Raw genomic sequence first — 14,635 nt, 5'->3', positions numbered from 1 at the left:
TCATTTTAAGTTCTGCAAATGAAGCATTAAGACAAATTAATAATTCATCAGCCTGGCGCCAAATAGCCAGCACATGGCTTATCCAGTTCAGAATAATTTATTTGGAATATGATTTTACTTGAAGAATGTCTTTCCACACAATTATTGTGTGTGTGATATTTTAAATGTAAATTAAAATAGCTTATGAGGCTTCACTGATTTCATTTGAGTTGAAATTTTATGGATACCTTTGAGGACCACATTTACTCCATATTCTACTATATTCCTAGTCATGAAATGAGAGTACTGCTAAAAAATTATGCTTTGGTGGACAAGGAGATTTGCATGGTGAAATTATTTTTGAAATGTAGATGAGGTTTGTGGGAAGTTAGCAGTTCTTTTCAAAAATGAATAAAGCAAAACAAACTCCCTGAATCGGAGCCACTATGTGAGTTGAAAGGAGATCTTTCAAAAAAGATCAAAGACTGTACTGAAAATCCCTACTATGGAACAGGAAATTATGCTTGTACTTGTACCTTAAAAGAGAAATTCATTTTAAAAGGACTGTTCTAATTGTAGATCTCTCCTGAGCATGGTCTACCAAAATACAGAACACCTACATTTGCATATGTAGAACACATATGGCCAACTAAGGGTTCCCAAGAAGTTGTATGCAGAAGTTGGCCAAAACTTTCAAACTTATCTTATGCTTTTATTGTCCTAGCTGAAGAAAATAGATGCCAAAGTTTTACATAAAACTACAGAATGCTGTTGTCTTTCACATGTGGCATGGCTCACAATAATATTTCTGACACATGGTGTGACTTGGCTTGCTTGCATGGATCATCTGGGCAGGGGTGGATGGGACCTTGTGAGACCCAGAAAGAAAGCAGATGGGGCCATGGGAGGGAAGGTAGGAAAGGAGAAAGCCAGAGCCACATAGGGAGGACAAAACCAGTATAGATGAGGTGTTGGTGGAGCAGAAGGAGAGCAGATAGGACCAAAGGAAGGAAGGAAGGAAGGAAGGAAGGAAGGAAGGAAGGAAGGAGAGGAGAGAGATGAATTGGGTGCATGCTTGGATAGGTGGGGTTGCCTGTGAAAGATAGCTGTGGAGGCAATCCTGAAAAAAGAGAGGAAGACATTGGGGAAGTGAGTTTAGTTAGAAGCGATTTGAAGAAATAATGAAACACAATTATTGCCATGGTTTCAAATGAGCAATTTTATGGTTTGTGGTTCAGACCCCATCTATGCATTTGTTTTCAATTTACAGCAGAAAGCTCTGAGCTCAAAGGAGTTGTTGTGTATTTGTAGGCACAGACCTCAGTTCTTCCTTGTACTCAGTTACTTGGGCAAGTTACTTGTCTTTTGTGATTAGCCAGGCCTCAGGGCAGCCATTTTGTGATGGTGCTCACATTTTTTGAAACTTCTTAAAAGTGACCATGAGGCCCAAAAGGGGCTCAATACTTTCAACTGGAGATGCCAGGGATCACTCATGGCACCTTCTACTTGCCAATCACACTCTACCAGTGAGCTATGGTCTTATCTCCTACTATGTTCCCTCATTCTGTTTATCTTGCTACCTCAGCCCATTCATGGTGAAAAGGGTCCATGGATGGTCCCTTGTTCAGGAGCCCTAGGATCCTAACACTAGCCCTGCATAAATGCACCAAGGAACACAGGGAGGCAGTTTGATAAAAGCTAGAATTGTTAAGAGAAATTAACAATTACATTAAAAAATAAATAAATGCAATTACCTGTTGCCGGGTTGGTGGGTTCCACAACCCAAGTTAATAGAAAACTGTATCATATGAGTTACAGTGGTAGGAAGCACTGGCAGGACATGGAAGTAATCAACTGCCCAGACATTTCTGTTATGCCCTTGATGATTTTTCTGCTTGAGACAGAATTTGGTAGCTGGAGTCTGCAGCTCTGGACTGATGACAACCGAAACCAAAGATGGAACCTTCAACAGAAATCACATTAATTACATTTCTGTAATGTAATCTGTGAGATACATAAATTATAGACTGATAAATAGACACACACACACACACACACACACACACACACACACAAATACACATAAATACATACAAACTATGCTAGAAAACTTTTGTTCCAAAAGCAGTACTTGCACATTATAATAATAATAATAATTTTTATTTATACCCCACCCTTCCCAGCCAAGGCCGGGCTCAGGGTGGCTAACAAGCAATAATAAAAACAAGTTGAATGAATACAACTTAAAAACAAGATTAAAATACAACATTAAAATATTGAAACATTAAAATATTAAAATGCAGCCTCATCGCAGGAGGAGAAAGGAAAAGAAAAAAGAAAGGGGGTGGGAAATCAAATTGGCTCCAAGCCAAAGGCCAGGCGGAACAACTCTGTCTTACAGGCCCTGCGGAAAGAAATCAGATCCTGCAGGGCCCTGGTCTCATGAGGCAGAGCGTTCCACCAGGCAGGAGCCAGTGTTGAAAAGGCCCTAGGCTCTGGTTGAAGCTAATCTGACTTCCTTAGGGCCCAGGACCTCTAGGGTGTTGCTATTTATGGACCTTGAGGCTCTCCGTGGGGCAGACCGGGAGAGGCGGTCCCGTAGGTCCGAGGGTCCTAGGCCGTGAAGGGCTTTAAAGGTCAAAACCAGCACCTTAAATCTGACCCTTTACCCCACCAGGGGCCAGTGCAGCTGGAAAAGCACTGGGTGAATATGCTCCTGTGGCAGAGACCCCATGAGGAGCCTCGCTGCTGCATTCTGCACCTGCTGGAGTTTCTGGGACAGCTTCAAGGGCAGCCCCGCGTAGAGCGAATTACAGTAGTCAAGCCTGGAAGTGACCATCGCATGGATCACTGTGGCCAGGTCGGGGTGGGAAAGGTAAGGGACCAACTGCTTGATGCAGCGAAGGTGGAAAAATGTCGCCTTGGCTGTTGCTGTAACCTGCACCTCCATGGAAAGGAGATTAGTCATCTCTATTCTCTTGTGTTTGAATTAGGGTACAGTATGTTATTTTTGTTGTACCTATATACTACAGGAATAGGTCTAAGAGTCATTCTCAATATTCCCAAAGAGGTTGGGAACCATGACTTTGTTAGGCAGGCTAGGATGAACAGAATTCGTAGCCGTCTTATTGAACTACAATTCCAACAATTTTTTTAAATGTTGAAGACACCGTGCTAATTTCACAACTATTTTAATAGTCTTTTTACCTGAGCAAGCCCCTCCAAACTTGCCTCAAATTTGGGAATAGTTTTGGAAACAGGAAGGGGGGTACAGAGGAATGGGGAATTGGTGGAAATCTGATATATGAATGGAGGATCAATGTAGGAGCCAAGCATTTGTCACCTGAGTTGAGCTACCTTCAGGATTTGTTTTGAACTCTTACCCTATAAGAAGTGTAGGTCATTGTATCCAGATTTAAGTGATCTTTTCTTCCTTCAATCTTTGCATACAATATGACGTCACTTTCATGGGTTTGTCCAGCATCACAGCTCCCACCTGTAGCAATGTGTATATTGGTGGAGTTAGCGATTTAACATTCAGTTGTATATTAAAATCTTCTCACCTTACGTAAAAGCAATTGTGAAAATCACCGTTGACAAACATTGTTAAGTTGATGTGTGCAACATTTGAAACAAAAGTCAATGCCACTGAAATGCAGCAAATGCAGCAATAGAACACCCATCCCAAAATGAGGTTTAAATAAACAGTGATGAGAACCACATGCTTGGAAGTTAAAAGAAAAAGGAAAGAAAGCAACTCTGTGTAGAAAAGAAACACATTATCCTGACTGTTTCATACTGTTCTGCTGGTTTTCTATATGCAGAAAGGTTGATTTCACACAGCATTTAAGCATGCAGATTCTTATCTGCAACTTGAAGTTTACAATCCCAACAAGACTGTTCTGTGGGATTATTCTGGATGCAGTTCAGCTCCTATATTTTAAACTCAAATTAAAATTTACTTCCACCCTCCTAATATTTTCCCCACTTGAGTATTCAACCAAGTAAATTTTCACACAATGTTTTTCAGTGTGATCATAAAAGTCGGCAGCCTTTCTTGCTGAGCCAACAGCTTTGCCCAAGAGTTCAGAAGGTCGACTAAAGTGTCTTTCCTGTTTTTCATGCAGGTGTGCATCTCCTGAAAGACCTGGAAATGCAGAAATCTCCCCTTCCTGTGCTTTTTTGTTGTTGTACATTATGCAGCACAGAGGAGACGTGACAATTCAGAGCAAATATCAGAGAACTTCCACTTCCAGTAAGAAAGGCTGTTTACTCTTTTTGACATAAAAGGCTGCTTCATCGGAAAAGCAAATTTATTCTCTGTTTCCTTTACTGTCTTTCCATTTCACATTAATGAACACAGTGTTGAAAGAATAAGCTCCACATGTAGTTTACCTGATCTGTGGAGCTTGAAAAACAACATTCCTGGAAAAAGTGTTGCAGAGACAAAGTGTGTGATTTTGCCATTGAAATCTTCTGCTTGTTGGTTCCCACTATCAAAAAGAGTTACAGAACTCCAGTAATTGCAGCTCTCTTACTAAGAGAGGCAGATGGTTCTGCTATTGTATCTATGCCCCCTGCATGCTATCTCATCTGCTGTCTTTGCAAAGTGTTATCCAAGGTAACAACCACTCATTTGTGGAAGGCCCGCCAGTACAAGATTTCCAAAAGTATTTCAGCATGAGGTTGTACAGAATACTTTTCTGTCTGGGTTAGGTTGCTTTTAAACCACAGGCAAGTCATTTATTGTAAAGTGTGTTCTCCTTCAGGGAGAGCATGTGTTGCGGTGGGGTCTACTGAGCCACCCCTTTGTTGCTGGGTAAGTTCTCCAAGATGGCCAGGGGGCATTGATTGGATTGCCGAGTTGCTGGGGCAAAAGTTATGTTGCAATTTTGGTGGGAGGGGTAAAAGGTTTAAATACTCTGCACGCAGCCTTGTACTTTCTCTTTTGCTGCGTGCAACGGATCACCCGCCCACCCGCCCTAGAATAAGGGGTTTGTTGCGTTGACCTTGCTATGCCTGTCATGGGGTCGTCTGCCTTTGAGCAGGGGCCTGGTAGGAATTTTTCCACCTGGCAAATTGGCTGGCTGGGTGGTTTTTGCCTACTGCGTAGCAAATCGTCACAACTTGTAAGGTTGTGGTTAGGCATTGGTTATAAATCTGGTGGAGGAGGGGTTAGGATAGGCTGGGCCTACCCCTCCATGGAGGGGTTCAGGATAGGCTGGGCCTGCCCCTCCATGGTTGCTGCGGAAAGGGAATTCCGTTAAAGGAATCCTGGGGCTTGCCATCTTTTCGTCCAATCCCTGGAATGGGACTAGGGCCGGCAAGCCTTCGGGGAGCAGGCGGGTGAGAGTTGAGGGTCTGTGTCTCAGCTTCAATTCTTCCCCGACTTGCTTTCCCCCGCACTGTCTTTCGGTGGTGCCCGGAAGTCAGTTCTGTCCCCAGGCGGGGGGACAGATAGTCTTAACCAATGCCTAAACAACCACTCACAGTTTGTATTTTAATAAAGTTGTGGCCAAAATCATGCCAAAAATCTTAAACAAAAATTACGTGTCCGTTGTGAGTTATTTTGGGGGGGTGGATTGGGGACCTCAACACGCAACAGCTCATTACCGGACTAGCTAGAAAAGAAAAGAAAAAATGGGAAGGCACAAAATGCAAGAGAAAGGAAGAGGAAGAGGAGGAACTCTTCAGGTGACCACCAGCATATTTATCAAGCCCTGTCCAACACCTTTAAAATACAGATTCTTCTTCTGGGACACTAAGGCATACCAACTTGAGTCTTTGGCCTCCAATTCTGTTGCAAAATATGCTCCTCAAAAACACTGTCTCTGACTCAGGTGCCATGACACTAGGTTCCTATACCTCCCATCCCACTGGAAATGTAGCAGGTGAAGTAGAAACAGAAGCTGGAACTCGATGTTATGATTAATACAGGTTCAGTTTTCTACCTCTTCCTAGGAAATGTGTAGTAAAATTTACTCAGGTCCTGATGTCATCATATAGCATATATTTCTGCCCCTACCAGGGTTTGGAGGGGGAAATGCAGGGAGTTATGAGGCCAGGAGACACAGGACTCAGCTAGATTGGTAAACAAAAAGTGTTTTATATGTGTTATATATGCAATATAACATTGTGACACGAGATGACGCTGTGGAGTCCTGTCTTTCCCTACCGGATTTCCCTGTATGAGTTTACATCGCAATTAACTGAATTGTTTCTTTGACGTGTCTAGATCCAGGCAAAAGTACTTGTGGTCACTGCTTCCTGGTGAAGGCTTGGTAGCAAGTGACAGTGAGAAAATGCTGGAAGGAAAAACGGCCAAACCAAGGGTCAAGGGTAGTTGAGTCAGTGAGGACCAAGTGCCACACAGATTCTGAAAAGGACAGGCACTCAGACAGAAGGACTGGTTGTAACAACTTTTCTCATCAAATGTGCACATACCAAAACATACTAATGCTCATACTCACCCATGCTGAAATAAAACCTCAGATTTCCGTAACCTGTAGTGTCCATATATGGAGTGCACAGCTTTCTCTCTCCATCTCTGAGAAAAACAGCTGATGAACCTGATTCCAGGGTTCCACATTCAGTGCCGATTACAGCTCCAGATATATCCCACCTGAAGACATTAGCCAAGATGTAAGAGATAGGGCTATTTCACACATTATGTAGAAGCAATCCTTGGTACTGAGTATAGACTCAACAGGAAACCATGGCCAACATGACAGTATGTTCAGGCCTGCTGGGTATGTATTTTGTTTTTCTTCCTGATTTACCACCAATATTTGTTCTCATATTATATGTGGTCTCCTGTGATATTGTTATGCTTAATGTATTAACTGTTTCATCTGGGATAGAAAGGTGGGGCACAAATGTCTTTAAATATATAAATGCACCTTACAATTTATAGCTAAAAGGTCATGTAAAGTGGCCCTTGGTCCTAAAAGCAGCAAACTTACATTAATTAATTAAAGCATATTCAGGATTTTTTGGTGGAGGGGCACCAATAACAGTGTCCAATGCAGAAGAAGAAGAAGAAGAAGGAGATGATGATGATGAAGAAGAAGAAGAAGAAGAAGAAGAAGCATGACAAGATTTGAAATATGTTAATCGTCATTCAAAATAGCTATATGTTTGACAAAAATTATTATGAATATTTAAAAAGATTTTTATGCATTGTGTATTCTCCTGACCATGGGACGCAGGTGGCGCTGTGGGTTAAAGCCTCAGTGCCTAGGACTTGCCGATCGAAAGGTCGGCGGTTCGAATCCCTGCGGCGGGGTGCGCTCCCGCTGCTCGGTCCCAGCGCCTGCCAACCTAGCAGTTCGAAAGCACCTCCGGGTGCAAGTAGATAAATAGGGACCGCTTACCAGCGGGAAGGTAAACGGCGTTTCCGTGTGCGGCTCTGGCTCGCCAGAGCAGCGATGTCACGCTGGCCACGTGACCCGGAAGTGTCTCCGGACAGCGCTGGCCCCTGGCCTCTTGAGTGAGATGGGCGCACAACCCCAGAGTCTGTCAAGACTGGCCCGTACGGGCAGGGGTACCTTTACCTATTCTCCTGACCAAGCTGCTTTCCCCACTTGGCAATGGCCTCAATGATGGATGAAAAGGTTAAGAATAAGCAAACAAAAATGATGGAATAGGCATTTTAACTGCCACCAAGGAGCAGAATTGAGGGAAGGATCAGAGCTGTCCAACCTCTTTGTCAGCCCTGATGACCCTTTACCGAGTATAATATAACAGCATTGAGAGAGCACCACATTATATAGATGCCTGAGCAGTGCAGACCAGTCTTCAGTGGCAAGCTGCACTGCAATTATTCAGCTGGGAATTTTTGTATTGGCACAGAGGGCAATTGTATCCCTTCAGAACTTTCAGCCACCACAGGCTGTGGCGAAGCAGTGAATTATAGTACAGGTGCAGTCCATTCGCCTTGCAATTCTTCCTTTGTACAACTGCCTTTTCAGTTGCAGTTTCCATTTCAGACTCTTTGGGATCATGTTGGAAGGAGAAATCAGGCATGGACTCGTGAAAAGCAATGTGGGGCCTCACAAGCCAACACCCACATCACACCAAATGGGTGAGCCCCCTTATTGCTGCGCAAGATGCACAGAGGGGAATCTGATTACACAAGGCAACGGTGCAGATGTTTCTCTACGATTCACTCCATGGCTGATAAGCAGCTTGTGGATCAGTGACAAACAAAAGGAAGGGCTCACAGAAGTCTCCCTGGATCTGACTGGCGAAAGTGCAAGCAGCATATTTCAGAAAGGCTCACTGTCCTGTGTTCCTGGAAGAGATAACACCCACATCATCTGGGTTCTCAAGGGCAACCAAAGCATAGGTTGCCTAGAGAAGTTTTCTCCATGTTCTCTTCAGACTGATGATAAATACCAACAGCAAAACCTTTTCTTTTATAAATGAATTGTTATATCTGTTATATCTAAAAGTCTTAAATCGGTGCCTCCCAGAAGGGTTCCTGGAGCAAGACATTTGAGGACATCATCTTCCTTCATCTGAAGGACATCAAGAGCTTCCGACATTGTAGAAGTTTCCTTGGAAAGCAACAGCAGAAAATGCAGTAACATTTTATGAAGGCCTCATGGGGGTTAGAGAGAAAGACAATAATAATGTTTGGAAGGTATTCTTTTTTGGCCCCGAACAGTAGATTCCACGCGTCTAAAGTCTACTCACTACTTGTCTAGGACATGCACCCATACCTTCAAGAACATCCTGGAACTACAAAAACCTTCAAAAAGCAGGTTCTGCATATTTTTAGGAGCAGGAACAGGTTCCTAAACATGGTTCCGCCATGGAGCACACGGAAGCTATCAGCATTGGGAGGGATGGAGGAATAGCTGGAGCCACCAGTTGGGCTCCACTTTCGACACAAAAATGCCTCTGCCACCATTGAGCAATGATCTATCAGAAAAAGTCAAAGCATGCCCCCAGTTGTTTGTATATGTGGGGATCATGCACAATATGTAAAATCCATTTACTGGATTCTCATAGGCATCTGGTTGTGAGAACAGGATCCAGCAGGCTCTTTTTTATATAGCTGCAGTTTCACTGAGAATACATCTTGAACCATGCTAATGTTAATCCACATTGTATAAAAGTACATGCATTTGGTACAAGTTGTATCAAATATTTTTCAATGCTTAGCGTTCAAGATGTACCTCATAATACATTAATAAAAAAAATTAAGTATCAGTGCAAATCATTATTATCAGTGCAGATAGTTCCTTACAAAGGACATTCTAATCAGACTGTAATTACGTAATTTATTTTTTTCTTCACAAAATTGCTGATACAATTTAAATACAGTCTAAACTAGTTTCTCAAGGTGGGATTACAAATGTTTGCATGCCTGTAATTGTGGGCTCTTCCAAAGGCAAGGTGCCTAAGAGGTGCTGAAGTGGGTTTACTTAATCAGGGTTGTTACTTTATTGGGATAACTCCCAGGGAACCAATTTAGACTAATGATAATGAGTGGCAGGGGCTGATGTTTAATTGGAACAGCATTCACAAAAGATCCACTTATTAGGGATATATTCTGCAATTAAAAAAGGGGTTAATTGGTACTGGCATTTATCTGGATTTTCAATAACTGGTTAATTTCAGTTACTTCATTGTGCCTAAAGCTTGAGAACATTATTGGGCTGCAGGGAAAGTTTAAAAGTTAACAAGACAAACCAGCATGCAATTCATAACTAGTGTTTGGCATCTCAGACAGTCACAGAGCAAGCAACACATAATGCATAGCCTCCAATATTTCACAGAGAGAAAATAGGAGCACTCTTGCGTGTTTGCAATATACCTATTCTCACACCAAGGATAACTGCTGGAGCACACTCCTCAGGCCCATTACACACTGTTGAAAGCTATGTACTGAATCTCCTTCATATTGCACTCATTTATTCCTCAATAGCCTGTCATACACTGGCTTCTAAAGCAATGATATTAGTGAGCAGGTCATAACAGTTTCCTTCTTTTAAAAATGTAAGGATTTTTAATCAGACCACGAAGCTGGTTGTCCTAGTTACAGAACAGCCATATTTCAAAAGCTTCCTACAACGTCTACTTTATGCACAAGTAACAAGTTATTGTGGGATGGGAGGCAAGCACTGCACTGATATTTTGTGTATATTTGCATATGCATGTGCTAGTCAACATATATTTGCTTCCACAGAGAAATAGAGACCCAGGAGGGGGGATGTTTGAAGCCTAGAGAATTACAGTGTGCATGCTAGCCATTGTTTAAGAAGTTATTTCACACAATTCCAGAAATGGCCAAATAGCAATTCTGAAATGATGAGTACTGATCAAAGATATGCACAGCCCCATTCCCTGCAAAAGGGCTGTGCTTGGTAGGGACCATTGAGGCATACTCATCAAGGACTTGCTGCTTACTTGCCACCAAGTGGGGCAAGGTGTGGCCATCACCTACCCCTTCAATTTTTGGTATTCCGCTAAAGGAATCCGGCGGTCGTGGATCCTGTCCAATGCCTGTGTGGTGGGGGGCCATGGCACGACCCTCAGTGACACCAGGAGAGAGCCTATAGTTGTATTAGCATCAACAGGCTCCACCTTCTGGTGAATAAACCCCCTTTGGGCTCACCCCTCTCTGAGTGGGTTGAGTCTAATGTTCTGTGGTACAATGCCTAAGCCAATACCTTCTCACATGCTGTAATCAATAAAGTTGTGGGCTTTTCCTTGCCCATTAACCTTATGTACTGTGTCCACGTGTCTTTATTCCCCAAGCGGGGATCGGGTCCTCGAATCACAAAGCCATACTTTGTTGTTCAATAAGTTTGTTTTAAAAACTGAAGAATCTTTTTCGGAAGACCTGAAAGCTTCAATGGCCTGCCAAACAGTCCTTGTACTTCTTTCATTAGTGCACTAATGCCAGCCTATCCTTATACACTTTTCCTTTGAACAGAGCTGGTGAGGGTCATAATACCATAGGTGGAATGTCACTGCCCTGAGACCATCACCATAATTAAAGTGACCAGGAATAGAGGTGGAAATAGAGGTGTAATTTTAAAGGGACTGACTAAAGCAAAATTTTTTTAAAGGAACAGAAATGCTACCACTGAGCAAGAAATGGAGAATTGTCTTGAGAGGGAATGATATACATAGGAAATGCAGTTTGTATTTAATTGTGGGCAAATAGCAGCAGGGTAACTGATAAATGAGAAAGAAGCTATAAAAGGTGCTGAATGAGAGAGTGAAATGATACACACAACACAGAGCTAGGGAATATGTGAGCAGAGACACTTTGCAGGCAGAAGTGCAAATCAGGTCAGGTAGTGAAAAATGACAGGGAAACAACTAAGGTCAGAGTTTGAAGAAGCAGGAAAAACAACAAATCTGAAGAGAGGACCAGCGACTATAGTTACTGCTTGATTTAGTCTAAAATGTAGGCCAGGGCATAGGAGAATTGCACAACACAAGTCAAATTGTGTGGTCAACAAAAGGAGGAGAAAAAAAATATGGTTAGGTTGAAAGCTAGTTTGAGAACTTTTTTTGGCTCAAACCAAAGGCTTTGGGGACCATACCTGTCCTTTTCACAGTAGCCACCTGTTCACATGGCCTGGGTAGCAGCAGCAGCAGCAGCAGCAGCAGCAGCAGCAGCAGCACTTACACTGCATGGTGCTGTTTCCTCAAGGACACCAAAGTGAGGACATGAAACACTGCTCTCTGCTCCTGCTCTCTCATGACAAGGCTACATGGCAACATTATGAAGTTGAATCAGAGTGAGGAATACACAAGGAATGTTGAATGCACTGAATGAAGTCAGGGTGGAAGGTTTTTTTTTGGGGGGGGTACGCTAAAACACACTTCTAGACATAGGTACCTTCAGACAACATTTGGTATTTGCAGCTTTCTTGAGGAAATGCTGATTCCCATTGACATTTTTCCTTTTGTTTAGAGCTCCAAGTCTGGCTCTTGCAATGAGCTCTTCTTTTCTCCTCTGCACCATCTTGGGTCTAAAAATATTTGTGTCCCCCCCCCCCCCCACCTCTCATATTGCTTCACCCAGACCATCTATCCTTTAATTATACACCCAACATATCTAGAGGGTTTTCTCATCAGAATTAAATTCCCTAAATATTAGATTATGGCATGAAGTAGATTCCGAACTGAGTTGATTTTGCTATTGAACAGTCACAGTATTTGACTAATAATAATAATAATAATAATTTTTTATTTATACCCCGCCCTCCCCAGCCAAGGCCGGGCTCAGAGCGGCTTACAAGCAATAATAAAAACAAGATGAATGATTACAAACTTAAAAACAAAAATAAAACACAACAATTAAAATAATGTAACATTAAAATATTAAAATGTAGCCTCATCGCAGGAGGAGAAGGAAAAGAAGGGGAAAAGAGAGAGAGAGAGAGAGGGGGGGGGGAGGGAGGGAATCAAACTGGCTCCAAGCCAAAGGCCAGGCGGAACAACTCTGTCTTACAGGCCCTGCGGAAAGAAATCAGATCCTGCAGGGCCCTGGTCTCATGAGGCAGAGCGTTCCACCAGGCCGGAGCCAGAGTTGAAAAGGCCCTGGCTCTGGTCGAAGCCAATCTAACTTCCTTAGGGCCCGGGACCACTAGGGTGTTGTTATTTATGGACCTTGAGGCTCTCCGTGGGGCATACCAGGAGAGGCGGTCCCGGAGGTACGAGGGTCCTAGGCCGTGAAGGGCTTTAAAGGTCAAAAGCAGCACCTTAAATCTGACCCTGTACTCCACCGGGAGCCAGTGCAGCTTGAAAAGCACTGGGTGAATATGCTCCCATGGCAGAGACCCCGTGAGGAGCCTCGCTGCAGCATTCTGCACCCGCTGGAGTTTCTGGGACAGCTTCAAGGGCAGCCCTGCGTAGAGCGAATTACAGTAGTCAAGCCTGGAGATGACCGTCACATGGATCACTGTGGCCAAGTCAGGGCGGGAAAGGTAAGGGACCAACTGCTTGATGCGGCGAAGGTGGAAAAATGTCGCCTTGGCTGTTGCTGTAACCTGCGCCTCCATGGAAAGGGAGGCGTCAAGGATTACACCCAAACTCTTAACGGAAGGCAATGGCACTAATTGGGCCCCCACAAGAGAAGGGAGTTGGTCCCTCATCCCCATGCCATCCCGACCTAGCCATAGGACCTCTGTCTTCGAAGGATTTAGTTTCAATCGGCTCCCACGAAACCATCCAGCCACAGCTTCCAAGCATCTGGTCAATGTGTTTGGGGCCGCGTCGGTGTGGCCATCCATCAGCAGATAGAGCTGAGTGTCATCAGCATATTGGTGACAGCCCAGCCCAAAGCTCCGGATAATCTGGGCAAGGGGGCACATAAAGATGTTAAAAAGCATCGGGGAGAGAATTGCGCCCTGCGGCACTCCACACACCAAGGAGTGGCGCGACGACATTTCCCTCCCTAGTGCCACCCTCTGTCCCCGACCAGAGATAAAAGAGCACAACCAGTTACGGGCTATGCCCTGTATCCCCACGTCTGCGAGGCGGTGGTCCAGAAGATCATGATCGACCATGTCAAAGGCTGCTGACAAATCTAAAAGGATCAGCAGTCCTGACCTGCCTCGATCCAGTTGTCTACGGAGATCGTCTGTTAAGGCAACCAGAGCCGCCTCCGTCCCAAAACCAGGACGGAAACCGGACTGAAATGGATCTAATGCCGATGTTTCCTCCAGAAACCTACCAAGCTGCTCAGCAACCGCTCTCTCAATTACCTTACCCAGGTATGGGAGATTTGAAACTGGGCGGTAATTGGATAGGTCTAAGGGATCTAATGAAGTTTAATGTGATCTAATGATCACATCCAGTTGTTAGCCAACAGGATCACTGCCTCATGAGATAAAGGAAACACGAAGCCTGGAAGCGCCAGAGAAAGAATGAAGAGGATAGGAAAAAATACTGAATAGCTACCCATTCTCTGAACAACGTCCATCCTGTGCATTGAATGAGGCAGGGATCCTGTGGAAAAAACAGCATGTGATCACAGAATTAAAGTATTCATCATACTATGTGTGAATAAGGGGTGGATGGCAATGATTCTTAATCATGAATACTGATACCAGGTCAATAATATTCTAGGCACCTTCCCTTATATAGACAGCATGAGCCCTGCTCAGAGAAGGCTTATGGTCTACAGATGATAGAGATGGCACAAAAGGAGAAGAGGCCAGCTTGTAGCTTAATTAGAATATTTCATTTTAAATGCAAGGCATTCATAGACCCATGGAAATCTTACTTGGTTCCCCAATTAAATATTCAAAACGGGCTATAATCAGCCAAAATTGTGTCTTTATCATCACCACTACCATCATAATCTGAAATCTGGAGGAAAGTTAAATGCTAGTCACCATTGTTATAGTATGCATTTCATATGTCATGGTGAAGCTGAATTGCAATACACAAACCACCAAGGCAACACTCTACACCTTAATCCTATTTTTTTTAAAGTAATCTCTGCTTGCTTCAGTGAAATTTACTTCCTCGTGAAAAAAATAAATTAAGATTTGTGGTGTTAGTCCCATAAACAACAATGGGAATGAGCACAAATATATGAAATACATATATAATTCCAGTGGTATATGGGTTGCAAAATGAGAGATGCTTTCTAGGTATTTAATTGCTGAATTATCTCAAGATG

At 43.4% G+C, this 14,635-nt stretch overlaps 1 protein-coding gene across 4 annotated transcripts in view; it reads right to left on the bottom strand.

Moving 5' to 3' along the window:
* The window catches only part of RELN (reelin), a 311,282-nt gene that overhangs the window by 128,023 nt on the left and 168,624 nt on the right, over nt 1–14,635 (bottom strand). For 2 of the 4 annotated variants that reach the window (XM_083701221.1, XM_083701223.1), the window contains 4 exons: nt 13,909–13,956; nt 6,450–6,601; nt 3,363–3,475; nt 1,734–1,942 (listed from right to left, as the gene is read on the bottom strand). In XM_083701221.1, coding sequence (XP_083557347.1) covers nt 1,734–1,942; nt 3,363–3,475; nt 6,450–6,601; nt 13,909–13,956 — 522 coding nt within the window. The remainder of the gene's footprint in view (nt 1–1,733; nt 1,943–3,362; nt 3,476–6,449; nt 6,602–13,908; nt 13,957–14,635) is intronic. The other 2 variants (XM_083701222.1, XM_083701224.1) reach the window with 1 other exon arrangement.

Source organism: Podarcis gaigeae, assembly GCF_964106915.1.
Source record: "Podarcis gaigeae genome assembly, chromosome: 10".
Lineage (NCBI taxonomy): Eukaryota > Metazoa > Chordata > Lepidosauria > Squamata > Lacertidae > Podarcis > Podarcis gaigeae.
The sequence above is the reverse complement of the archived record's forward strand: the minus strand, read 5'-3'. Positions and strand labels throughout refer to the sequence as shown.